Source organism: Crocodylus siamensis, chromosome 4, assembly GCF_052110815.1.
Source record: "Crocodylus siamensis isolate JL-2025a chromosome 4, ASM5211081v1, whole genome shotgun sequence".
Taxonomy (NCBI): domain Eukaryota; kingdom Metazoa; phylum Chordata; order Crocodylia; family Crocodylidae; genus Crocodylus; species Crocodylus siamensis.
Genome location: NC_143398.1, coordinates 99,524,370 through 99,551,034, shown reverse-complemented (window position 1 = coordinate 99,551,034; position 26,665 = coordinate 99,524,370). Strand labels below are relative to the sequence as shown.

General features: G+C 42.4%; 1 protein-coding gene across 3 annotated transcripts in view; it reads right to left on the bottom strand.

Annotated features, from left to right (window-relative positions):
• LARGE1 (LARGE xylosyl- and glucuronyltransferase 1) overlaps positions 1 to 26,665 on the bottom strand; it is a 438,357-nt gene that overhangs the window by 174,854 nt on the left and 236,838 nt on the right. For all 3 annotated transcript variants that reach the window (XR_016441840.1, XM_090043139.1, XM_090043138.1), the window contains exon 5: positions 25,322 to 25,445. Coding sequence is in view for 2 of the 3 variants with exons in the window: in XM_090043139.1 (XP_089899265.1) it covers positions 25,322 to 25,445 (124 nt within the window). In the remaining variant the exon portion in view is untranslated. The remainder of the gene's footprint in view (positions 1 to 25,321; positions 25,446 to 26,665) is intronic.

Sequence of the window (26,665 nt, the reverse complement as noted above, 5' to 3'; positions counted from 1 at the left end):
TAGCAGTGCCACTTGCACACCAAAAGTACAATGAACATGTATAATATCCATATGCTCTCACAGGTGGTATTTGGACATTGAAAAGGCAATGGTTGCATACTTAAGTGACACAGCAAAAAAAAGGTAGTGACCCTGGTATAAACTTGTGTAAAAGAAATTAAAAGACGACTTTTAGGGGACAAGCCAGTACATATAAACAAATGCAAGCAATGTTTTAAAAATTAGCTGTTGTAGTCTACTTTTTTACCTAATGTTTTCTCTCTTGACCTCAGTTTATGGTGCATTACCTGAACTTAATAAACCAATCAAGTTTCTATCTTAATATAGTTAAGTTTGTAGATACATAAAATGAGCCTTAACTACTCCTCAGAACTTTTATTTTAAATATTTATTTGCGTGGCAGTTATGTAGAACCTAGACATTAATTCGGGTTCAGATCCTAAACACTTAAAATATTTGTTGGTCCAGTAATTCCTTATGCATTGTGTAACTGGGAATGGACCGTTAACACTATGTTTGCTAAAAGGTTATCTCCACCTTCAGCTCAATCTCTGTATTTCACCCTGGAGCTATCACTTGGAGCACTAATGGTAGGCTGGACATGAAAATCAGCTCTCTACTCACCATAACGATAAAGGGTTAATACAGTTTTAAAGACTCAGGCTTCTTTTAATGAACACAATAACATCTATCCCTATGTTATTAATTTTGGATGGCATGTCCCTAGTCTAATTAGTGAAAATGCAATATTGCATTAGAATACCTCCTAATATGCTTATGCAAATAAGCCTAATAACACAGTGGTTCAGAGGATTCATGGATATACAGAGACAAGCGGCAGAGGGAACAGGAGACCTCAAATACAAGAGTCACCTTCAAGGAGCAACTACTTTCTTTACATTTAGAATTCCATCCCATTTTTAACACTAGTACAGCGAGTCAATGAAGGGATAAGATCCTTGCTTGGTAATTCCTTCAGATACGGCATTCAAAAGTGAAAACCCTGTAATCCTGAAATTTGGTGGCCTTTGAAAGCATCAGTTTGAAAATGACATGAGTAATCCAGAGTTCAAATGGTCCATTAGAGCTGGCTCACATGTTAAGAGTCATCTGCATGACTAGATATCTCCAAGTCTAACATGACAATTAGTAATAAAGCTTATAAGTGCAATGTATCCAAAGCCCACCTTTCTCTGATACAGACAATTTTGTGACAAAAAGGAGTCCAGATTAGTCCCCAGAATCATATATGTATGACTTCATCATTAATGAATAATTAAATTATTCCAAATGCATGCCAAAAAGACTTACTTTTACTACCGAACATTATTATGTATTCTCACTCACCCTTAATACATTTCATGTAGCCATACAAGAATAAAGCAAAACATTAATGGTGCAGACATTTTCAAAAGATAGAGAAAAGTCAGAATTAACGTGAACTAAACTTGTCTGAGAACAATTTCATGTCAAATTATGTAACTGACAAGCTGTCCACTGCATTAAGATAATATTGGGGGACAAAAGCAACACTTTTTATTTGTAATATGTTTCTGTAGACCTTGAGATGTGATTTTAACATTAGAAGATTGACCTATTTATAGCATGTCTAAGAATCGTTTGTTTTATTTGTAGTATCTGAGCTAGTTCCACCACAGCAAGTACCTCTGGAAGAAACAGCACACAAAGGCAATCAGATGGACAGTAAATGAAGTGACTCAAAACAAAACAGGGTGGTATAGTCTGTAATTTATACAGTTCTCAACTAAGTAGTTTCTAGGAAGAACAGGTTGGATTTTTTTACATAATTTCTGTAGCTACTAAGCTCCAGGTGTTAATCATAATCACAATAATAAAGTCAGGAGAAATAAGATGTGCAGATTCTTTCACGTTTCCCTCAGATTTTTCTGTAGTCTTTCCTTATTTTAAGATTCCATTAACATGTACTATCCCTTTCAGCTACAGATACAGAAACCTCTTATATGTTATGCTGTATGTAAAGTACAAGTGATTATTGTGATGAATGCAGTGAAGGTCCTTTAACAATGGGAGCAACTCTGTGCTGGAATAATCTGGTGCCTTTGATTTACCTGTAGTTTTTCCTATCCAAGCTAAGACCATAATATCTGGAAAGTAAGTTGGCTAAAATGTGCTTGCTACCCACATCCTGTTTATTGCAGAGTAGAAATGCAGCACAGACAGCAATGGTGCCACGCTTTCAGAAAATAAGTCTCATGAAATATGCCAAGCCTAAGAGTAAACTATGCCCCTTCCGAAGGGTTCAGCTCATTGTTAACTCAGGACAGCTGCTGTTTCAGAATGACTCGCTCACAATGTGCTCTCTCCTATGTGCAGGAGCATGCATTTGCAGTAGCACAAACGGTAGCAGCACAAATTTGTGCTGATACTCTGCACTTCAGTACGCACCTCTGCCTGTGCAATTTGCAGCAGGACACATTGTCCCGTTGCTCCACGTGCTGGCTAGGGCACAGGATGCTTCAGTGTTGGGCTAGCCAGCAGGCAGCCCCCAAGCTGAGGCACCTTGTGTCCCAGCCAGCCAGGAGCAGCATATGGAGATGGGAGAGCAGGCAGCTCCATAGATGGCTGGGGTGCAGTGTGCCTCGAGAGGGAAGCTCCATGTACTATACTGCAGATGTTCTGCAGCAGCTAGCTCAGGGCTGCCTGCTCCCCCTTCTTGAGGCACCCTGTGCCCCACGCAGTTGGGCAGCAGATGGCTGAAGCAAAGGGTGTGGCAGCATGGGGGCTCCATGGCATGCGGAGATGGGGGAGCAGGCAGCTTTGGGCCGCTTGCTTCCCTGTCTCTGTGTTATATACCACTTTGGCATGCTTTGCCCTGCTATTTTTTTTCCAGGGTTTTCTCTCTTTTTTTTTTTTTGCTACTCAGAAATCCCAGTAGCAAATTTTACCATGGTATTGCAAATTAGCAGTACCGCACACAGTTTAACGTGCAACATGTGCAGTTTGTAGCACTGCAAAGAGGTCTGAAGGATCACGAACCACATGTGCCTGCACTTCTGGATCCGGCCATGCAGCCTCATATTTTTTATTCTCATGCAGATGCTTGAACTTGGTTCCTATCCTTTTCCAGGGATCAGAAACCTTTTAGGAGCGCTGGGCCAAATTAACAGAGCTCAGTCTGAAGGCAGGCTTCTGACTTAGCTGTGCCTGCCATTTCTGGCCTACTGCCAAGTTGCTGCTGATGTTGCAATTTCACAGGCAAGAGAAAATTGCTCAGCAGGCCAGAAAGGTTGCCAACCCCTGTTCTAGAACAGCATGCACAAGACTTCTAGCAAACCAGGTATTAAACGGGGGTTAGACTCTGTGTTATCCAAGCTCAAAAAACTATAGCAATGTTTGGTGAAATTCTTATTTTCTCCCCCCAAATTACTGACAGGAGAGACTCTATTCAGATTTTTCTAGAAAAAGTCCCTCCTAATTTTGAAATGCTTGTTCTGCCATAAAAGCCAAGTTCCCTCACTGAAAGGCCTTCAGCAGCCCCTGTTCCCCCCATATGTTCTGCTCTCAGTCAACTGAAACTACCACTAGCATGACAAAGAGAGGAATGGGGGCAATGACTAATGGGAGGAAACAAGGAAAATGAGGGGTTAACAGCTAAATGAGATGACTAGAGGGAGCAGAAACTGAGAACAGTGTCAGGAAACAAGTAGAGAACATTAAGGCTTTAGTATGAATGAGTCTAGATAGCTTGGATGAGGGCAAGTTGTGAATATGATGTTAAAAATAGAATATTGTTAAAAATGCGCAGCTTGCATCTTGCACCTGATAAGAAAGAAATACTGCCAAGGACTTTTTTCTTTCCCAGCCTTGCTACAGCCTTTCTTATGCTAATTGCAGTTTCTCCCCCTCACCTGCCTTAAGTCTTTCTCATGCGAATTGCAGGAGCCAAAATTCAATTATCTGTGTCCTTGAAAGGGGGGGGGGGGGAAATAAACTTTTGGTGACCTGTTGTAGTTTCTGAGCATGCTTAATTAGCTGATTCATATTTACTTCTCTGCCCTGCATACTTAAGTAGTTAATTATACTATACATGCGATGTATGTAGTGATGTAACTTACATGTATTTTTGTATGAAACAGAAGTAAGCTGTAAGAGTTCCTGTTTCTGCACACGTGCCCAGGAGGGAGAAGATAAATACTGCCTGCAAAATTCCTTTGTTGGTTCGGAGTAATCTGAGTACTTGACTCTGCTCTGACCCTGTTTGCAAATACATCTTTTGTGTTTAAATGTACGTGTGTCTGTAATTTTTTGCGGGCCTCCAGAGAAACGAACTGCTTTATGCACCAATTGGCGACTCCGCCGGGACACCTTCTGGATCACCTCGGAACCCAGTGACAAGATTGTCTCTGCCACCATGGGGAGTGCGCACCGAGCTGCCTTTTTGGGCTCGCCCAGGGGGTTTGAGACGTGAGTCGGGGTATCCGAGAGATTAAAGGCTCCTGTGCAAAATTTTTGGTTTCTGAGGACGCCAGACACACATTCCGGCATTCTGATCGAGATCTCTGGGATATCTGAGTGAGCATATGAATTTCCTTGCCCAATTTGGTCTGGATCCTGGAAAAAGACGTGTTCCATTTGGTTTAATACTGGGGAATTTTCGGCCTGGTATATGCGAACCGTCTGAAACTAGGATCTTTTGGTATTTAGTGTGCGTTGGGCGCACTCTTGTGGGCATATGGGTGCAGGTTGCTCCCGTGTAGAAAACTCGGATACGCCCTTAGGTTATATATTACGGAACTTCAGTAAATTTGCAAAGCAGGCAGATTATGGAGTGAAGATGAAAAAGGGTGATTTAATTAAGTTTTGTCAACTCGAGTGGCCAACATTCGGGGTCCACTGGACCCCGAAAGGATCCTTTGTAGTAAAAGAAGTGATAGCTATCCATGAAATAGTTATGCAGAATGGATGTTGGAATCAATTTCCTTATATCGATTGTTGGTTGGAAGTGGTTCAAAATCAGCCACCTTGGATTAAGAAATGCTTAGTAAAGTCTCATGTGATGGTTGTTAAAGAAAAAACTCGAGGAGGACCGCCTGTACTCCCTGAGTGTAATGTGGGGGGAGGGATTCTGAATTGGCTGAGTATCGGACCCGCTGTCCGGTCACCCTGTCAGGTAGCGAGGATGAATCAGACACCTCCTCGGGATCCAGTCCCTCTGCACCACCACTCCCTCCCTCAGGGAAACCACCACCGGCGTATCAAAGCATACCTAATGATTCAGAGCGTGTGCTTCAGCCAAGTGCCCCATCTGAATCAGAGAATAAGGGTTATTATTTGCGCAAGACTGTAGAATCACAGCCGGTGCTGAATTGCCCGATGCGAGAGGTTATCAGAGAGGGGGGCAATGCAACTTTTGTCTACACCCCATTTAGTACTTCAGATTTACTTAACTGGAAGAATCAGAGCCCCTCTTTTCGTGAAGACCCTGAAAAGATGAGAGACCTGTTTCGATCTATTGGACAAACCCATCAACCCACTTGGGCTGATGTCCAGATGATGCTCCAAACCCTCCTGACCCCGGAGGAGAGGAGATTAGTGTTGGGGACGGCAGAGCGCATTGCAGCAGCCAGGGTAGAAGCGGAGGGAGCTGCTGGTCGTACCTTGCGTGATACCTGCCCTGTTGAGGAACCAAGGTGGGATAATCATACTGCAGAAGTAAGAGAGCTGAGTGCACGGTATCTGGGGATTATAGTGGAAGCAATGGGGAAGGCAGTGCCTCGGGTTACTAATCTGTCTAAATTGTATGAAGTGAGATAGGGAAAAGAAGAGGATCCCTCAGCTTTCCTCGGGAGGCTGTATGAGGTGTTCTGCAGGTTTTCGGACCTAGATCCAGAAGCCCCAGATAATCAACGCATGGTAAATCTTATGTTTATTGGTCAGTCCGCTGCTGATATTCGTAAGAAGTTACAGAAAACTGAGAGAGGTGCTGGGAAACTGATTTCAGAGCTGGTGGAAATTGCATATAAGGTATATGGGAATCGTGAGCAAGTGCAGGAGCGCAAGGAGGATAAAAAGGCTCAGCGACAGATGGCAGCGCTGGCAGCTGCTATAACTGGAGGTAACCCTGGAAAGGCTGGGATACAGAAAGGGAAAGAAGAAAGAGCGGGAGCAGACGTTTGTGCTTACTGCAGGGAGAAAAAACACTGGAAGAGGGAATGCCCAAAGTTAAAGGAGAAGAGAGAGAGGGAACCAAGAGGTCACCTCATGCGGGCAGAGGAAAAGGGTGAGGACACAGAATGAAGGGGACGGGGATCTAAGACCACTACCCTTCGGGTTGGAGCCCGAGAAGATCCCATGGTAACCATTAGGGTTGGTGGCAAAAACTTCGAAGCCTTGGTGGATACTGGGGCTACATTTTCAATGATTCCAGAAAACCCCCCTGTGCAAGAGCTAGTGAACAGCATGTTCTTGTAGAAGGGATTGAGGGAACGCAATCCCGACTCCCCGTTTGTAAGCCACTCCTCACCAAAGTGGGGGACCATTTGCTTGAGCACTCCTTTGTATATTCTCTAAGTTGCCCGGTTGCCCTACTTGGGCGGGACCTACTCACAAAACTGCAAGCTGAGATATTTTTCAGAGATGACCAGATGGTGGTCCAGTTACCTGTCAAGCAGAGCTCGAACTATCAGATGGCTCTCCTGGAGGACCGACACCCTGTAGTAAGTTCTGAAGATCACATGACTGGAGTAGACCCTTCAGTATGGGCTGATGGAACCCCTGCACGAGCTAAGTTGGTCTCCCCGGTAAGGATCATACTCAAGGATGGGGAGGGGCCCGTTCGGGTAAAGCAGTATCCACTCAGCCGAGTGGCCAGAGTTGGACTCAAGCCACTAATAGAGAAATACAAGAAGTACGGATGGCTAGTGGAAAGGTCCTCACCATATAATACCCCCATTCTTGGAGTGCCGAAGGCAGATGGGGTCTCATACAGATTGGTCCAAGACCTGCAAGCAGTAAATAAGAAGGTCCTTTCAGACCACCCTGTAGTCCCGAACCCACACACGATTTTGACACAAGTACCAGGGGAAGCTGAAATATTTTCAGTGCTAGATTTGAAAGATGCGTTCTTCTCCATTCCCCTTCACCGAGAGAGTCAAAAATTGTTTGCTTTTGAATGGAAGGACCCAGATACTTTCCACAAAGCCCAACTCATGTGGACAGTTCTTCCACAAGGATTCATAGCAGCCCCCCCATATTTTTGGACTTGCCCTTCAGAAGGACTTGGAGGAGTGGAAGGGATCACACCCCGCAGTGACTCTCCTCCAGTATGTGGATCACCTGCTAGTTGCAAGCCCAAATTTGCAACTCTGTGAGGAAGCCACCAGATCACTTGGAAACTACACACACCATGGAGACCACAGAGTTCAGGACAAGTGAAATGCATGAATAGGACCTTAAAGACTCTACTCACCAAGATCCGTATTGAAGCACGCCTTAAGTGGCCTCAAGCATTGCCGCTTGCTCTTACTTGCATCCGAAACACTCCCCGACGGGGCATTAAATTAACCCCATATGAAATTATGTTTGGCAAGCCCCCTCGAGTCTTACTCCCTGGGATGTGAGAAAATGTAACTTTTGAATTAGGTAATAGCAAGCTTCATATGTACGTTATTGCTTTGCAGTCTGTCTTGTCTTCTCTTCACAGGTATGCAGCCTCCTTTCAGCGCCTGCCTTTAGACGTTCCGGTACATGACTTCTGCCCGGGAGACTGGGTCTTGGTGCAGCGGTGGAAAAAGAAACCTTTGACTGAGAGGTGGAGTGGCCCTTTCCAGGTACTTCTAACAACCCACACTGCTGTAAAGATTGCTGGCCATGACCGTTGGATACACCATACCCGTGTGAAACGACATCCACGAGCATCGGAGGACACCAACTCCCAGGACGAACTCACTCCGGAAGCTGAGTCATCCTCAGAACAAGAAGCCAGCAAGTGGAGCTGTGAACCTAATGGTGATCTCCAAGTGCGCCTGAGACGGCTTAATCAAAGTTCAGAAAATTAGACAAGAAAGTAAAAAGAAAAAGTTTAGGCTGTATTTGATCTCAAGAAAGGGAAAATATGGTGGAAGTCTTAATATGCCTTGTTGTTATCTATGTAGTAAGAGAAGCAGGACTGAGCAGCCCTAGTCGCCAGCCTATATCCCCGCTTCCCCCAATTGCTCCCCCAGGAACAAATTTGTATGTTGACATGAGGGAAAGGATTGCAGGTACCTTCAGTCTCACCAACTGCTGGGCCTGTGGGGGACTCCGAGAGGCCGGAGAACGGTGGCCTTGGAGGGCTTTTCCTTTGGCCCCAAAGTGGCTAGTGAGTAGTAAGGCAAATGTTAAGAGTACTAGTTAAGAATGGGGAGCAGAAAGCATCCTGAGGGGGGAATATTGTTAGAAATAGAATATTGTTAAAAATGCGCAGCTTGCATCTTGCACCTGATAAGAAAGAAATACTGCCAAAGACTTTTTTCTTTCCCAGCCTTGCTACAGCCTTTCTTATGCTAATTGCAGTTTCTCCCCCTCACCTGCCTTAAGTCTTTCTCATGCGAATTGCAGGAGCCAAAATTCAATTATCTGTGTCCTTGAAAGCGGGGGATGGAAAGTAAACTTTTGGTGACCTGTTGTAGTTTCTGAGCATGCTTAATTAGCTGATGCATATTTACTTCTCTGCCCTGCATACTTAAGTAGTTAATTATACTATACATGCGATGTATGTAGTGATGTAAGTTACATGTATGTTTGTATGAAACAGAAGTAAGCTGTAAGAGTTCCTGTTTCTGCACACGTGCCCAGGAGGGAGAAGATAAATACTGCCTGCAAAATTCCTTTGTTGGTTCAGAGTAATCTGAGTACTTGACTCTGCTCTGACCCTGTTTGCAAATACATCTTTTGTGCCGTTTAAATGTATGTGTATCTGTAATTTTTTGTGGGCCTCCAGAGAAACGAACCACTTTATGCATCAATGAGTTTATTGTGAAATTGTGGAGCAGGGAGGGACAGGTTTAATGTTTGCCAAAGACCCATCTAAATATCTTTACACTCCTGTTTAAAGTGGTAAAACTTCCAAACATTAAAAAAAACCCCATTCATTCTTCTAGCTACCTCTTCCGACCTGAGTGACATGCCGCAAACACAATCTTGTTACACTGGCTTCTCATCCCTCCCTGCCACGTATCGCTATCATTCAATTAATAGAAGAGTATGGTAAAACAAGTGAAATAATAGGATTTATTTACAGCGCTTGTGTTGGATTATAGATAAACATGGTGGAGGAAGAAAATCCTAGCAGGCTTTGGAAGGATAAGAGAAATCACAATAAGAAGCTAACATTCAAGAACATAAAGAAACATCAAACTAAAACAATGCCGAACTTCACAGGTTTCTTTTATCCCACCATCCATGCCTTGACAACTGGAGCTAGAACTTCAGCAGGTAAACCTGCAGCCTAGTTTGGTGTTTATTGCTGGGTAGGGAAGGGATATAGCTGTACTTTTAAGCAAAGCACTCAGCCCTTCAGCTCAGCAACCCTATGAGTCGGAGACTTCAGGTCCTTTCTAAGCTCTCTGCTGTTTCCCCCTCAGGAAAACCTCTATAATGCATGCATGCACTTGCTGGAAAGTGCACCAAGTTTCCTTGGCAACTGGACTGCAGCCCGTGGAACTCTTTTTATCTAGTATGTGCACATTAAACCTCATACAGCTGTGTACATGCTTTTTACATGTGATTTAACAGAAATTCCTCTCTGTGTTGCAAAGGATCTATTGCTGTGCCTCCTATTGCACTGCCCATGGTGCTCCTTGTTTAAATATCATATAGCCTGGGATGTTTGTCTGGCCAATGCAGCTTCACCAGAGGTGCATCCCTCAACAACAAACAAAACTTTCCACATGTATTCATTTTCTCAGCACATAAGCTGCACAGACAGGGTTTCTTGGTGCATGAACAATACAAACATAAATATACCACACTGCCTCTCAACCGGTAAAATGCATTAACAGCAGTAACAAATTGTCTGTCCCACCAGAAAAAAGACTTTCCCTACTCAGCTGACACCTTCTGAAAAGGCCCAAGTATTTAGACCTTGCAACATGCCTGAAAAGTCAAACTGAAGCTCTGTTGGGGTGCAGGGGAAAGCAAATTATAGAGTCCAAAACCTCCCATGAAGATACCCTGTCCCTCCCTGCACCAGTCTTAAGGGGTCTTAATTTCAACGCTCTAGACCAGGGTTCTGAACCAGGATGCCATGGCACCCTGGGGTACCTAGACAGCCTTTCAGGAGTCCTGCAGAATACCATGCAGTGTTCGCACAAGTATAATGAATCACAAGTATAATGCAGAAATTGCAAAAAGGAATTGATAGCATTCAAAACATTCTGACCCACTGTGGACTTTCTGAGTTCTTTGCAACAGAAGAACTGCTATTATTTTCCTCTAATCAAAAATCAAGTGAAAACAAAGAGTTAACAATTTCCAAGACGTGCCTTGAGTCTCCAAATGTTGAGAACCATGGCTCCAGACAATGTGAATTGCTGTGTTAGGACACAAGGAAAGAATTGATCTCTAGTCTAGACCAGTGGTCTCCAAACTTTTTTGGTTGCGCACCCCTATCAGTAAAAATTTTTTGAGTACACACCCTAATACATGTATTTTTATATTTGCGCACCCCTATCAGTAAAAATGTTATGAGCACGCACCCCCAATATATGTATATTTATATAAATATAAATAGAAGTTCTAATATTTTCTTCCTGAATCCCAATGGAGCGTCTTGTGCACCCCCTGGGGTGTGTGTACCCCACTTTGGAGACCACTGCTCTAGAACACACTAGCTGGGAGTTTAAAAATGGATATGTGAATTTAGGTTCCCAAGTCAATAGCCTAATTTCAGAAGTGTGAAGTGTTCAACAGCTGCCTCTGACTTCATTAGATGCTCTAAACTATTGAAAATCAGGTCACTTATTTAAGCACTTAAATACGGACATAGGGGCCTGACTTCAGAGACATCCTTTTTTTCAAAGGGTTTCATGACTGGACACAACCATAAAGGAGTTCACAGTTAGAACAATCATCTTGAATTGTTCTTCTAAGTCACTGCAGTTTATACAACACAAATGCCATACAACTAAATACAACAAAAATAAATTTTTACTGCTGGGTGAGGACTTTTTGGTATATAAGAAGAAAGCAATATCTATTTCATCACAGGGTGCATCTGCATGTGCGCTTTAATGCACATTGCTTATTTTAATGTGCATTAAAGCATCACAAGAAAATGGAGAGCTTTCACTAATGTGCATTAAAATAGGCTAATGCGCCTTTTTTAGTACTGTACCTTAAAATGGAGGTACTAAATGTAATGCACATTAGCAAAAGCACATTAATGAACATGTAGACACACCCACAGTTTACATAAAATACATTTTTAACTGCCTTGAATTTTTCCTGTGCTCCTCCCTCAGACCCATGAAAAAATACTTATATACATAGCAATTAATACAGAGGAAGGTGACACTCAGGATAGTCTTTTCCATCACCAAATAAACCCTGATCACAGAGGTGACTTTGTCTGAACCCACTTCCTACTCCAAAATTCCCAATGCCTTCCAAGGGAGCTAATTCAAGGATTTTGTCAGGACTGGTTGAACTTGGAATTTATAATGACACAAATCTTGGGGAAGAGAAGGGAACATTGCGCTAGAAGTCAGCAAGGGTTCTTGTGTCTGCAATACATTTTATTGGTGTTTTTAAAACTACGTGTAAAATATGAAAAACACAAAAACAGGGAAAACCCAGGCAGAGAGCATTTCTTGGTATGTACTGAGCCAAAAAGAAAGATGATTGTTGCCAGTAACAATTTCTCCAGGATATGTGCCAAAAAGACTCTCCTTGCAAGTCACCTCTGAAAATGATGTGCCTTTGCCCAGTCCTTGAGTACATTCAGTAAACATTAACCAAAAGTTCCAGTTTTAATTTTAAATCCAGTGGCTTTAACCTTGAATCTTTTTTACTTTTTTTTTTTATTTTTTATTTCTGGATGATTCACAGGCTGCGATAATATTGATATTCCCTCCCATAGCAGGTCCTTACTATTTATAAGAATGGTTGTCAAGGAAACCAGGTGCCAAGTAAAGCTCTGTAACTTGTCTAGATTTAGAATTTCTCATATACAAGAGCACAATACAAAAATTAAAATGTCACCTTGAGAAACAACCTGAAGAAAATTTGTGCTATACGCTTTTTTATTATAAACATATATATTTTAATGTATTTATGCTTTCCCCTTACTCAGCAAAAAAGTTACTGGTGTCTTCAACATAATTATGCTTGATCTTCTGATTAAGAACTGATAATATCTCCCACATACAAGGGCTACCAATACGAACAGTAGCAGGAAGGTAAAAGTAGATGATTATTAGAATCTCTGAGGCCTGGATAATGTGAAGTAAATGCAGATGCCAAAGTTAGATGCACAAGGAAACGAAGGTTAGATATTTAACTGAACAAGCACACCGTCACCAGGGAGAAAAGGAGAAAGAATAATGGCTAATTAATTCTCATATATTTGTAAAGAAGAAAATCTACATCACACACAGTTTGAGGAAGTTAAGTAGGGAAATGTGACTTAAGAATACCTTTTCAACACTATGTTCCTTGGCAACCATATCAAACAGGGTAGCCCAGCATAAGAACTGCCTATTCTGGGCCATGGAAAAACTTGGAAAAAGTTCTTTAAACATACAGAGAGCTGCATGCTATCACCCCAACATAAAATAGGGATTTTTTTTTTTTTTTTTTTTTTTTTGCTTTCACCACCTTCCATCATGAAATAGTGGGCCTTGTAACATTTTCAAAGACCAGGAGACAAAGGCCGAACATTTTCCTGTAACATCTTCAAAAGACATCTTTCCCTTTTTGTTTTCCATCCCATTTCTCTCCAGAGGGCTTTCATGGCTCATTTCTCATTTTCTCCTACCAAATCTAAAAATATTAACACTTATGTATCTCTCACTTGCTGCCCTTCCATGCCTGCCTTTCTGAGGAGCCCTTCACTTCCTCCATGATTCCTTTTTCCCCCCAAAAAGTTAAATTTGGAAGATTTCCAAGGCTGGCAAGCAGGAAAGGGGAGGCTATTTAAATTCACTTTGTGATGCACTGCCACCTCCTGGCCACTTTGGGCACTGATTCCCAACTCATCTAATTGCAATGAGACCACAGAGTAGAAACAAGAAGAGGCAGAAGATGCTGAGTGTCTTTTGATAGACTAAAGAGGGCAAGCTGATCAGCCAACTTCCCTCTCCACTTGTCCAGGCCAGAGCTGAAATATGCAGCATCTGCAGCGAGTAGGAGGTGAAGGCTGCAAGCATTTATTTCTTTTCTGGCATTAAATAAGTGAAACAGAAAGACAGAAGCAGAATTTTATATATATATATATATATATATATATATATATATATATATATATATATATATATAAAAAAGGCAGACACCCTGAGCTTCTTGCCAAAAGCTGAAGGCTAGGCAGAGCTGACTGAGGTTTGACCAAGGGTCAAATGCAACTTGTAGCTGCCGTTTCTTTTCATCCATATATAAAGATAAAACAGATCAGCTACATCCTGTAACAGCTAGAAAACTCAGTTAACAAGCACTTTGTATTCATCCATCACGGAAGATACAAATCCACAAAAATATTATAATTGTTGTATTTTTTTTATTTTAGAAAGTGTGCAAATATGCGTGCATTAGCTGCAGCCATCAGAGGTTCTGGCAAATTTCCTTGCGGCTCGGGTGGGGGGGGTGGGGCGGGCGGTCAATGTCTGAAGACACTTAATCTAATTTTTGCATGATGTCAAGGTATAAAACAGCTGTGTTGTTAGTGTCCAGTAGCAGTCATGCAGCTTCTTCTCTTTTCCTTTTTAGACTGGAGGTTCTGGTTCTGACTCTCTCTCAAATGAGACAGAATATATGTGGATGGAACTATGACAGACTGAGACTATGACACTGATGCTCCAAAGGAAAGGTTATTTGTATGCAGCCAGTGGCAGACTGACTCAACATTATACCTTTGATATCAGAGGGGAAAAATACTTGTTTATAATTGTTTTGCTCTTAAAACAATCATCACATATCCCCTCTTGACCTCTCCTGAGATTCTATACTTCCAAGTGACTAGTAGGACTTCAGAGGCTGAACAGCCTCATCTGTGGGTGAGGTATGCCTCCTTGCCAGCTAGGGATAAATTACTTCTCCCATAAGAAACCACTGGTTTCTTTATTGCAATCAAAAGCAAAGAATTAGCATTAAAAAAAAATCATCCCCAGCCCTGCAGGGCTGGAGGACAGGTGAATGAGGACCTATTATGTTGCAATTATTTCTGTAAAAGAACAACTGAAAGAAACACTTGTTTCTTCAGTGCTAAGTATTATAATAGATCACCACTCCTGGAAGCTGAAAGGCTCCAGGAATGCATGTGGAATATAATACCAAAAATACACTAATAAAAAATAAAAAGTATTACAATTATAATCAAGCAGCACTAACAATGACCTGCAACAAGAGACACTGCATGCAATGGTAAGAAAAATCTGTGTTTTAGAAAGAGATAAAATGTTACTCAAACAATACAAAATTAACTAGAGAAAGAGTCTGTAAAAAATAAAAATGTAATGGAAACAAGAAAGTTGGGCTCTTTCAAAGCAAAAAATAATGAACAGGTCTTAGCTCAGCAATTCTCAACCAGGATGCCATGGCATCCTGGGGTGCTTTGAGATCCTTTCAAGGATGCCATGGGATGTCATGCAATGTTAGCTTTGTTAAATGTGCCAAAATGATTCACAAGAGGAACCCAGACATTTCACATACGAATTCATAGTGTTAAAACCATTTTGCCCTGTTGTGGTCTTTCTGAGATCTTTGCAATGAAGATGTTTGAAAAATAATAGACCAATTCTAGTGAAAACTCAGAGCTGACATATTCCAAGGGGTGCTTTGAGTCTAAAAAAGTTGAGAACCACTGTTCTAGCTATCTCAGGTTATGCCACATGGAGATGAGGCCTCATTAATTAAAAAATACTTTCAGATTGCAGTAAAGTCCCAGGAGTAAACATTTGAAAAAGTTTTTGTTAAAGGAAAGCTCCAAGTGTCTGCCCAAAAATTTCCTGGATGATAAATAATCTCAGCCTGGCTACAATCATGACATCCCTTTGAATACATATTCCCAGCATAGCCTTGTGCTGTCACCCTAGGTAAGGAATAACAAGTGAGGAATGCAATCAGGTAGACATATAAACATTCTTCTTAAAAAGTCCATGTAAACAATAAAATCAGATGGATGCTTTAATAACTTTAACCTGCTCTAGACAGAAACTCAGGAACCCATTCAGCTGTGGAAAAGCATGCAAGAAAATTATTAATACATTTTGGTGAGATTCCATTATCCCTTTTTGAAGGGTGAGTCCTAAGCATCATACCCTTGTGAAACTTAGTGTAGGATGGTTAAACAATTACAGTTTGATATCCGTTTGCTCAAAAGCTGATGTCACTGTCACTAAGAATGAAATGTCACGTTAGAAACTCAAGCTCCCTGATTTCATCTGGCTCAAAAGGAGGCTTCATCAGCATAGAAAAGACCACAGCACCATTCAGTGCTTCCCATGAACTCTGTCATTAAAGCACATGAAAAGACTACAAATTATACAAGCATCTATGACTCCAACTGAAATGAATGCAGAAGACCTGTGGAAAGACTTTCTTATACCCATGAGGCACAGATGGCATGGCAGAAATATGATGTGGCTTGTGATCACTGGGACCATCAATGGTTTGGGAAAGCATCTCATTAAGACAGATGTCATGGGTCTTTTTCATTGCTCTGTTTCATCATGAGACCCAACACTTGTGGTATAATCTTGCCAGTACCTTCTTTCTGCATAACCTCTCCTGCCCAAAGCAGGGCACCTTGGGGTTCTGAAGATGAAATGGAAGCTTCTATCTTGTTCTCTTTTTCTATCTTATCAGATGTTTCTCAGAAATAAGTAAGGACTGAGTACTTTGTGAAGGATGCATTCCAGCAATTCCAACACTGTGGGAGTGAGAGAGACCTATACTTGGATATCTTTCAGTCTGTCATTCATTTTTACCCTTTTCATTAGACAGGGCAATATGTACACTTCAATTCTTTATGAATCTAAGCAAGGATCACTAACCATTTCGGGAGGTGAGGAACTGTTGTTTTTTGGATACCAGTCCTTAAAATGAATGCCCAGAACTGCTAATGCTGGGGAAGCATCTACAAGAAAACATAGCTAATATTTCTCTTTCTAGATCCTCACTCATTCATGTCAATAAATGAACTGATGGATGAAACAAGGGGTGAAACCCTCAGCAGCAAGTACAGGAGATAAATACCATTCACTATAGAAACAGAGAATCCAATGTTCTGAATTACATTAAAGGGAATGCCCTAAGAGCCTTGCCCTGACAGAATGAAGTTGAAAAAGAGACACTCATACTAACTTTTAGAGAAAACCAAATGTGTAGGACACTGGACTGATGATACAGCAACTGGACAGTACTAAAAAAAGCAGCTGTTGTACTGAAAAGTGCGGAAGCTTGTATTGGCCATTACTGGGTACTTTCTACTTTACAGAGCACATTTTTGGATAAGTTTTGTAAAAAGGAACTCTTCTGCGGAAAAAATATCATGTACTGCCATTTATTCTTTCTTATGTCTTGGTAAAGATCTTGCCTGGAGGTGCCACACAAGCTGGTATCAGCAATAGTGATACCCCAGACATGGAATACAAACTAAGTGTCTATGCTATTGAGCCATCGCAAAGCAATTAACATGGCACAGGCATACGTGTGTGGCAGTATGGAGACTTGAATCATTATCTGCTTACACTATGTATGAAACCAGAGAATCAGAGAAATTTAGGGTTAGAAGGGACCTCCATCAGGTCATCTAGTTAACCCCCCTGCTCAAAGCAGGACTATCCCCAACTAAGCCAAGGCTTTGTCTGGCTGGGTCTTAAAAACCTCCAAGGATGGAGAGTGCACCACCTTTCTGGGTAACCTGTTCCAGTGTTTTACTATCCTCCTTGTGAGGACGTTTTTCCTAATATCCAACCGAAACTTCCCTTGCTACAACTTGAGACATTACTCCTTGTTCTGGTAAGAAAAACAAATGATGGTATAGGACAATAATTGAACAGAGTTGCTGAACCAGAGGGCATTTTTACATGTGCTCTGGGGTTGGAGGGGGGTGGGGTGGGACTTTAATTAGAGCAGCTCCGAGATCCACTCTAATTAAAGCACCACAGTGTTTCATGTATTCCCATGCTTCAAAACGGCAATGGGCGCGCTTGAACTAAAGCTCACTTGATGATCCACGTGCCAGCAGATTTGCTTAATCGAGTCTGCTCTGACATGCTGTAATTATGTCAGAATACCCTCCGCACTCATGTACAGGCACCCAGATATTCAAGCTCTCACATTATAAAGGTTGAATTGTAATATAGATATCCTTGTTTTCTTAGCAAAAAAAAAAAAATCTCACTTTTTAATACTTTCTAACGCACTGGTTCTCAACCAGGGAGCCATAAGAGCCTTTCAGAAACATTGTAATGTGGGCACCACTGCTGTAGTCAGATGAAAGTGCCTTGCATGCCTCATGTGCTGCCAGACCAAAAAGGGCTGTGGCCTGCATGAGGTTTTATCTGATAAGTCTAAAGCAGGCAGGAGCACTAATTTTTGCCGTAGCCCTTTGTTTTCCAACCCTGTATCCTCTTCCTAGAAACAAAGGCAGATAGAACTGGAGGGGATAAAACTGCTCCACACCCATTTCTGTGCAAGGTCAGACCAGAAATGACCGTGGCAAGAGCAGGCTCTGCAGCCTATTTCAGGCTTATCAGATAATCCTAATGCAGGAACGAGAGCATACTCCTGCCACAGCCCTTCCCAGTCTGGCTCTGCACAAAACACGTGAGGCATCTCCACCCAGCTGTGTCAGCAGCATTGCCCCAGCTGAAAAGTAGTGAGGGAAGCTAAGGCAGCACAACAATGGCTCTCAACTGAGGTGACGCTATATTCAAAATGTTATGGAGTGGTGTCTCGTATTTAAAACAGAAGAGAACCACTGCTCCAATGCATGTCATTTTGCCATTGTTTATATATAAAAAGTCACCTTTAAAAAGAAAGGATAGTTTTCTGGTACTCAGAAAACATAGGAACAAAGGACTGGGAAGGTCATCAAATCTAGTTCCCCACTACCGCTGACTAGAGCTGCACTGATGCATCAGTCCAATATCAGATTGGTACTGATATAAAGAAAATTGTCTATATTGGATTTTGGCTCAATGGGGCTGATAATTTAGCCAATAAATGCCAGTGCTGAGTGCAGCCGCAGTGCAGCACACAGCAGAGCCAGCATTGTAGAAAGCTGCCTCCAGCTGGTAAGTCAGAAGGGGAAGGGGGGAGGTAAGGGGCATGGGGGGGGCAGATCAATGCCCCCTGCGGTGAGAGAGGGGGAAGGCGCTGCCCAGGCGGGGTAGGCAGGGGCACAGGACGGAGGCGCAGCCTATGGGGTGGGGGCAGCCCCCACCACCGCCTGCACCCCAGGAGGGCAGGGGTCAAGGCATGTGTGCTCCCAGACTTGTGTGGTGTGGGATGGGCCACAGCTGCGAGCTGGAAGAAGATTAACACTGTGTATTTAAAGTGACTGAATTTTAACACCTCCACTGGAGGTGCACTGGAATGAAGACATTCTTTTTCCTTTGACTCTCTATAGAAGGAGTCTACTTAAGTGCATGCAGTTTTTGGAGAGATAAGGTACAAAACTGAGTGAGAGATCTCCCTCTGTGGCAGGCAGCACCAGTAGGCAGTGTGAAATGGCACAGCAGATTGGACTGTTTGTACTTTCACTTTGGAAAATCTGGATCAAGTTCTGACTTGGGTCACTGGTGAAAATAAGTTTTGGAGTTGATAACTTTACTCCCATGCAGATCCCCAAAGCATGACATTACACAGCACAGACCACATTCTCTGCTCAAGAGGGGTCCAACAGACAAGTATAAAGAGGTTGTTACCAGGCAGCACTGAGCCAGAACTTTATATAGGAGAATGCTGCCTTCCCCAGCTTTAGTCTCTTCAACACGTGATTCTCAAGCTGATGATATTAAGAAAACAAACAACAAAACATGGGTCCCTGGACACAAAATGGATGCAATAGAGTTCTTTCTTTCCTAGTGCCCTGCTTCCTCTTCAGTGATATTATCATAGGTAAGGCACTTGTCCCTGAATCACATATATCCCTAGATCATAGGTAAGGCACTTATGGTCCATTCATCCCCTTCTAGAAATGAAACTGCAGGTACAAAGACTCTGCTGGTAACCATCTTCAGCAACAACCTTGGTATTCACATGGCAACATTCCAGTCATTTGTGACTGGTCTTGTTGGTTTTCATAGCATTACGTGGAGCTACTTTCACTGCTATATATATATATATATATATATATATATATATATATATTTTTTTTTTTAACAGAAGAGAACTGAAGGGCCAGTTTCTTTGAAAGTTTATCCTAGATTCTTTTCCAATATTCAGGGTATGAAAAAAATGGACAATGGTTCTATTTTTAATTTACTATTTTGCATGGACTTTGTTTTCTAGAGAAATTGGGAAGTTGGAGCAAGTGGCCCTTAAGCTACTCAGTGGGCATGTCTACACATGCATTTATACCAGCTTAAAGTTACTGCGCAATAAGTTACTTCACAGTAAGTGGGAAAAGGCCGCTGTCTACATGTGCAGGTGTTAAAGCACAGTAATGCTGTGTGTGGGCTAACTTAGAACTAAAGTTAGTCCCAAGTTGGTCCACACACAGTGTGACTGCGCAGTAAGGCATCTATATGTGCATTACTGTGCAGTTGCTAATCAGGTTAGTTACTGATTCACGTCGATACAAGTCACCACATTTACGATACAGTATGGGTGTACATGTGTCAATGCACACCCATACTGTGCAGGAATTTTGGTTACTGTGCATTTAAATGTGCAAGAGGAGAAGTGCCCAGTATGTATGAACAGATCCGAGAATACGAGACTCTCATTATCGTAGAGATTTTCAACTACCATCTATCTCCTGCTGGTTACTTGGTTGTAGAAGTCACAGGTTTCAAACACGGTTTAAGTCTTGTCTGTAGCATTGAAAATAAAGGACAAAGGCAGGATAAAAGTACAGGAATTTTAATATAAAAGGGCACTTTTCATGACCTAAATTTCATGAATTATGGGGCCCAACATGAATAATGTGCAGTAAACTAAAGCAAGCTCCAACTTAGCATTGGACAGAAGGTAAATTTAAAACTATATGAACTACACAAACAAGCTGTAACTATTTCCACAGAGCCTTTTCACCAATTTCTGATTTTATTGATCTGAGGTCTCTATTTCCTTCTGCATGCTGTTTGCTTGTTTTTTTAAAAGGGACGTAGTAGTAGTAATAGTCCTTAAAAGGAAAAAGAGCAGGGGAAAGGGTAGGCAATATATGGTTGGGACCATGTACATATATGCAATTCTATAAAAAGCAAAAATACCATACTTCAGATTTAAAAATGAATGCTTGAAATGCTTAGTTCACATAAGGTTCCTAAGATCAGATATGTGGGACTGATATGTGTGGAAAACCTGGAATCATTAATAGCTTTTTGTTCTCCTTTTTTTTTTTTTTGCACTGAGTTTCCCACTTTTCCCTGAAACCTTAAGAAACATATCATTTAGTCAATAACTTATTTTCTCTTCCTTACTTTAGGACACTATTTGCTAGGCCTGTGCGAAGTGGCTAGTCACAGAATCATAGAAGTAGGGTCGGAAGGGACCTTGTAGATCTTCAAGTCCAACCCCTGCCTGGGCAGGAGAAAAACTGGGCTCAAATGACTCCAGCCAGGTAGGCATCAAGCCTCTTCTTAAAGACCCCCAGGGTAGGAGCCAGCACCACTTTCCTTGGAAGTTGGTTCCAGATCCTAGCCGCCCTAACTGTGAAGTAGTTCTTACGGATGTCTAATCTAAACCTACTATCCCACAACTTGTGCCCGTTATTCCTTGTTATACCAGGGGGCGCTAGGGAAAACAAGGTCTCCCCCAAACCCTTCTGGTCCCCCCTAGTGAGTTTATAGACAGTCACCAGGTCCCCCCTCAGCCTTCTCTTGTGAAGGCTGAACAGGTTCAGGTCCTGCAGTCTCTCATTGTAGGGTCTGCCCTGCTGTCCCTGGATCATGCGGGTGGCCCTCCTCTGGACCCTCTCAATGTTGTCCACATCCTTCTGAAGTGGGGCGCACAGAACTGGACACAGTACTCCAGCTGTGGCCTGACCAGTGTCGCATAGAGGGGGAGGATCATCTCCTTGGCCCTACTTGCGATGCACCAGTGGATGCATGACAAGGTCCAGTTAGCCCTGCCAGCCGTGACCTCGCATTGTCGGCTCATGTTCATCTTGGAGTCAGTAATGACTCCAAGATCCCTTTCTGCCGCCGTGCTCTCAAGAAGGGAGTTTCCCATCCTATAAGTGTGCTGCTGGTTACTACTGCCCAAGTCAGGCACCCTGCACCTGTCAGTATTGAAAGGCATCCTGTTTTTGTTAATGCCCCCCTGCAACCTATCTAGGTCTTGCTGCAGTCTTTCCCTCACCTCACTCCAAATTTTGATATCATCAGTGAATTTAAACAGGGTGCTTTTCACCCCGTCGTCCAAATAAAGAGATTGAACAGCACAGGCCCAAGGACCGAGCCCTGGGAGACTCTGCTGCCCACTTCCCCCCAGGTTGAATATGACCCATCCACCACCATCCTCTGAGTATGATCCTTCAGCCAATCTGCAATCCATCTGACAGTGCAGGCATCAATGCCACAGTCGCCTAGTTTTTTAATGAGGATGGAGTGGGAGACGGTGTCAAAGGCCTTGCTAAAGTCCAGAAAGGCTACGTCCACGGCGACACCTGCATCCAATGCTTTTGTGACCCGATCATAAAAGGCAACCAGGTTGGTCTGACATGACCTGCCCCTAAATGAAACCATGCTGGTTGCCCTTGAACATCATCCCTCAAGCCGGCCTATCGCAGATGTACTTCTTGATGATCTTCTCAGAGAGTTTCCCTAGGTTTGAGGTAAGACTGAAGGGCCTATAGTTGCCTGGGTCCTCCCTCCTCCCTTTTTTAAAGATGGGGACCACGTTGGCTATCTTCCAATCATCTGGCACCTAGCCTGAGCACCACGAGCGCTCATAAAGCTGTGCCAAGAGCCCTGCAATAACCCCTGCTAGCTCCCTCAACACCTTGGGGTGGAGAGCATCTGGATCCGCTGATTTGATCACGTCCAGCCCCTCCAGAAGCTCTCCCTAGTATTTGCTTCGGATTGGATTTCGCCAATTTGGAGGCCAGTGATTCAGTTTGATGATTTGAATCACTGTCCTGAATCAATTTGGCTGAATTTGATTCAGAGATTCAGCCATGGCCAAATCAGCCAAATCAGATAGGCCCCATCCCCTGCCTACTCTCCCAGCCCAGTCAATGGTGCCCTGCCTGGCCCCAGCTCTTTGAAAAAAAAACCCTGGCACTCACCATTTGCTGCCAGGTGTGTGTGGGCGGGAGGGGAATCCCTGCTTTCCCCCACTGCCCCATACTGCATGGGGGGCTCTGCCACAAGCTCCCTGACCCCTGCCCGCTCTCTCAGCCCCACCCCACCTTAGCTGCCCCACCCGGCCCCAGCTCCGGGCTCTTAAAAAAAAAAAAAAAGCCCCACACTCAGCAGCTGCTGCAACAGCCTTGGGACTTCTGGGGGCTTGTGGCCTGGGTCCCCCCCGGTCCTCCCTCCTTCAGCGCTGCCCTCCCCAGCCCCCTACTTACCAGCATGGAGTTGGGGTCCAGTGCCCTGCAGCAGCGAGTGGGTACTATCCAAATCTCTGAAGCTCTCTGAATCTTTTCCAAATTGATTCAGAGAGCTTTGAATCAATTTGGACCTTTTTATTGGTCTCCTGATTCAATCTGGATTCAGAGATTCGGTTGCCGAATCTCCTCCGAATTGAATCAGCACCCAAAGCAGCCCACAGCCCTACTACCCGCTGTAACGCCAAGGAAAATGACAGTATATTTTAGGAACTGTAGGAGATGCTATGGAACACTGCCAAATATTTTAGCCTCCAATTTCTACCTTTCTTATATATATAATCTAGTGAAAAGTATCCTCTGAATTCTAAACAGCTATTTGAAAAGAGACAAACACTCTCTTGCTGAGAATGTTTTTCTCAAAGGACATTATTTATGTAGGACCTAGGCAAAACAACCTTTTGTATTCCTTTCTGTTGGCTGAGCAAGAGCAGTCAAGAACCAATGAGTATTCCCACAGCTTTCTGAAAGCCTTAGGCTAGCATCTTTGATGAAGTAAATAAAAGGCAGACTTGCTGACTCTTGCTCCATAAGGAACAACGGGTATGGAAGCTCATGATTTCGGAACTGATAGAGGACAGCTTTATTTTTTGAGCTGTTAAAATGGTGCCCCAAATCTATGAAACATAGGTAAATAAAAGGCAAATGAAAAGCAACAATCCAGTTAATTGTAATTTAGTACAGACTGAATATTTTTAAATTTCTGTGCTGACTTCATAAGAATTCTACAATTAGAACAGAATGATAGAAGATAATTAGTTCTGAAACAATCTAAATTAAATCAACCTATTTACAGGTCCATTTTTGTTGCTAGCAAGATTTCTAAGAAATTACTCCGATGCCCACGTGAATTTTCCTAACACTAATTAATAAAATATGTTCAACGCATACAAAAAATTAAACCCAAACCAAACAGATCATTTCAGAAGCAGCTAAGCTATCCTGTTACATCCAACTGTAAACTGCTTCTCTGCAAACTCAGCTGAAATTTTGAGAATAGTCTGAATAAGATTATACCCACCTGTGACATAATACTCCTTAAAATTCTACTACTATCAATAACTCTTTGCTGTCATGTGGCTTAGTGCTGTCACATTCACCCACATTGAGAATTATATCCTACACTCTGATGTGGCTACTGAAGTCTGTGGAACTGCTTGTTGTGTAGTAAGGCATACTGTAAGCAGGAACAGTGGGACAGGGAAGATACAGTTTCTGCACATAACATTAACGACACCTAATAAGCTCCCTTGGTTTCTCTTTAGGCAAGTAATGTCACCCAGACCTAAAAGAGCATAAGAAAAAGACAAAAGACAATCCCACCTGAATGGAAAAGCTAATTTTGTACTGTTTTTGCCCTACCATCTGCAGTGTAGCACGTACAATAGACACATTAATGTCTTTCTGACTGTGTGCTTTTAATGACCAGAAGGATGGTAGCTCTCTACCTAGGTTAGTATCTGATTGTTGCTAAATGTTGAAAGAATATTAAATAAAAACAGTGATGAACCAAATCTCAAAGATCATCTTTTCCTTCTGTCATCTCTTTCTACAACATTTTACTCTTAAGATCCTAGCAAGTGGCACGCTTTGATTTTACCTTAATTAGCATAGCAGTTTGCTAAATTTTGTTGTTCCCTTTCTATAGGATGTTGATCAAGTTGAGCACTGGAAAGGCTGACTGGCTATATAAATTACTGCCACCATCTCCAAAAGCTCAGTTTTGAATAGCACGATCAATGTCCACACCTGGAAAACGTGCAGCCCAGAAACTCAACACTGAGCCTTTGTGATCTAACTTAAACTTCATAACTCTGCAAAAAGATAATTACTTTATGCTTAGGAGTGAGCAATGCTTTTTATAGAGCCCTCACTGCTTCAATTAATCCTTTAGAAAAGGTATCCAAACAAGGCAGCTACTTTTTTTCTTTAAAAACAAATATTGATATGGGGCAGAGTGTGTTGTACTTACAGTGGTTTACCTATATGCCTTTGGAAGCCTGAAAGACTGAGTACTTCTACCAAATGATAGGTACTTACAGTACAAGAGGTTTAAGACTGTATCTTCCCTGAAAGGGGAATATATTTTTTTTAACAGGAAAATAATGTGATTTATCCTTAAGGGCATGGAATCTTCTGCACAGCAAGGAGAATTTTAGAGCTTCTGGACTATATGTGGCACTAGCAATGTGGTATCTGCAATGATTTGTGCACTACAGCAAGCAGCTCTGGTTAAGTTGAGCTGAGACCCTATTCAGAGAAACTGAAATTCTTTCATCCATATGGCGAAATCCAAATCACCAGATAAAACAAGAAAGAGAAACCAGAACAGCTTGAGTACACATTTGTTTGGCCTGTTTTTACCTTGAGTTCATCTGCATCGTAGAAGTCTATACGCACAGCAGGGACCATCCAGGTTTGGAAGAGGGTTGCCAGAATCTGTTTCGCAATAGCATCTGCGATGAGGTGGAAGTGAAGAGGGTTTCGCCTGATGTCAAAAGGGAAACATACACACTGGTTAAAACATTTGTAGTTTAAATTATAAATCAAAGACATTAGAATTTACAAACTTTACCCCATCTACTGTTGCATACATAATATGGAACAGCAAGAATCGCAAAGCACTGTTCCATAACTGCGGCTCCTAGACATTATCACAGTAAAAATCAACAGTAAATGAATTAACAACACTCATAATAGAGATACAGAACCAGTTGCTCAGCTGGTATAAATAAATGTAGTTGTATCAATTCCAACAGAGCATGCTTATGCACGTCAGCACAGGATCTGGCCATAAAGTCCAATTTGATTCTTTAAAGCCTATAAAGACAATCCCCCGTAAGGGACTTGACCTGACAATATGATGGCATTTAGTTTTCTGGGTCACCCTGGTTTATTTGTCTCTCTGATGAGAATATTTGCCCTTGGGAAAGGAGGAAGAGGAGAGGTTAAAAAATAATCACCCAAAAATGAGGTGATATTCTAGGACCATTGAGCTTACACACACCAGCGATTCAAAGCAAACACTGGGTATAGCCAGCCATCCTAGGAGAACCAAGCTGGCTGTTCCAAGTCAATGCCTCCTAGCTACTGAAACTATAACTATAAAGGGGCTCAGTAAATAGATTGACTGGGAATTGCAAATCCCCTCTTGCCTCTACCCTTAAGGGGAAGGAAGTGTTGGAAGAAACCAGGCTCAAAGGAAATATTTTGCTTTAAAATGTGTCAGATTTGGGTTCAGACAAATATTGATTTGATATATCAAGCCAGGATGAGTGATAAGACAAAGCTAACCTGAGTCAAAGGTCTGATAAAGCTTACAGAATTCCTTTTTACTGCAGTAGGAGCTCTGACATTATAAATGCCATGGTTAAATCACCTCTCCTTGCTTCCCTCTTTGGGCGAGAGAAAGCAACAGCTTGGTCTTTATTCAGCTTCTGTGGTAGGAGTAAGGAGACCTGTCAGTGGAATTTAGTCATGATTTGTAGTGAGAGGGGGTATCGCATATTTATCCAAACGCTAGCAACTTCAGTCAGCAGAGAGGGATGGGAGTGTGCGAAAGTCAGTAAGAAGACAGATGGTCCATTTAGCCTTTAGCATCAGCTCAACCTTCTTTTGATCCCCAGGGAAACATAATGGAGTCTCATTTATGTGGAATTTATAAAGGTAAATGGGTGTACTTGTCAACTGATATTTTTCATCCACAAC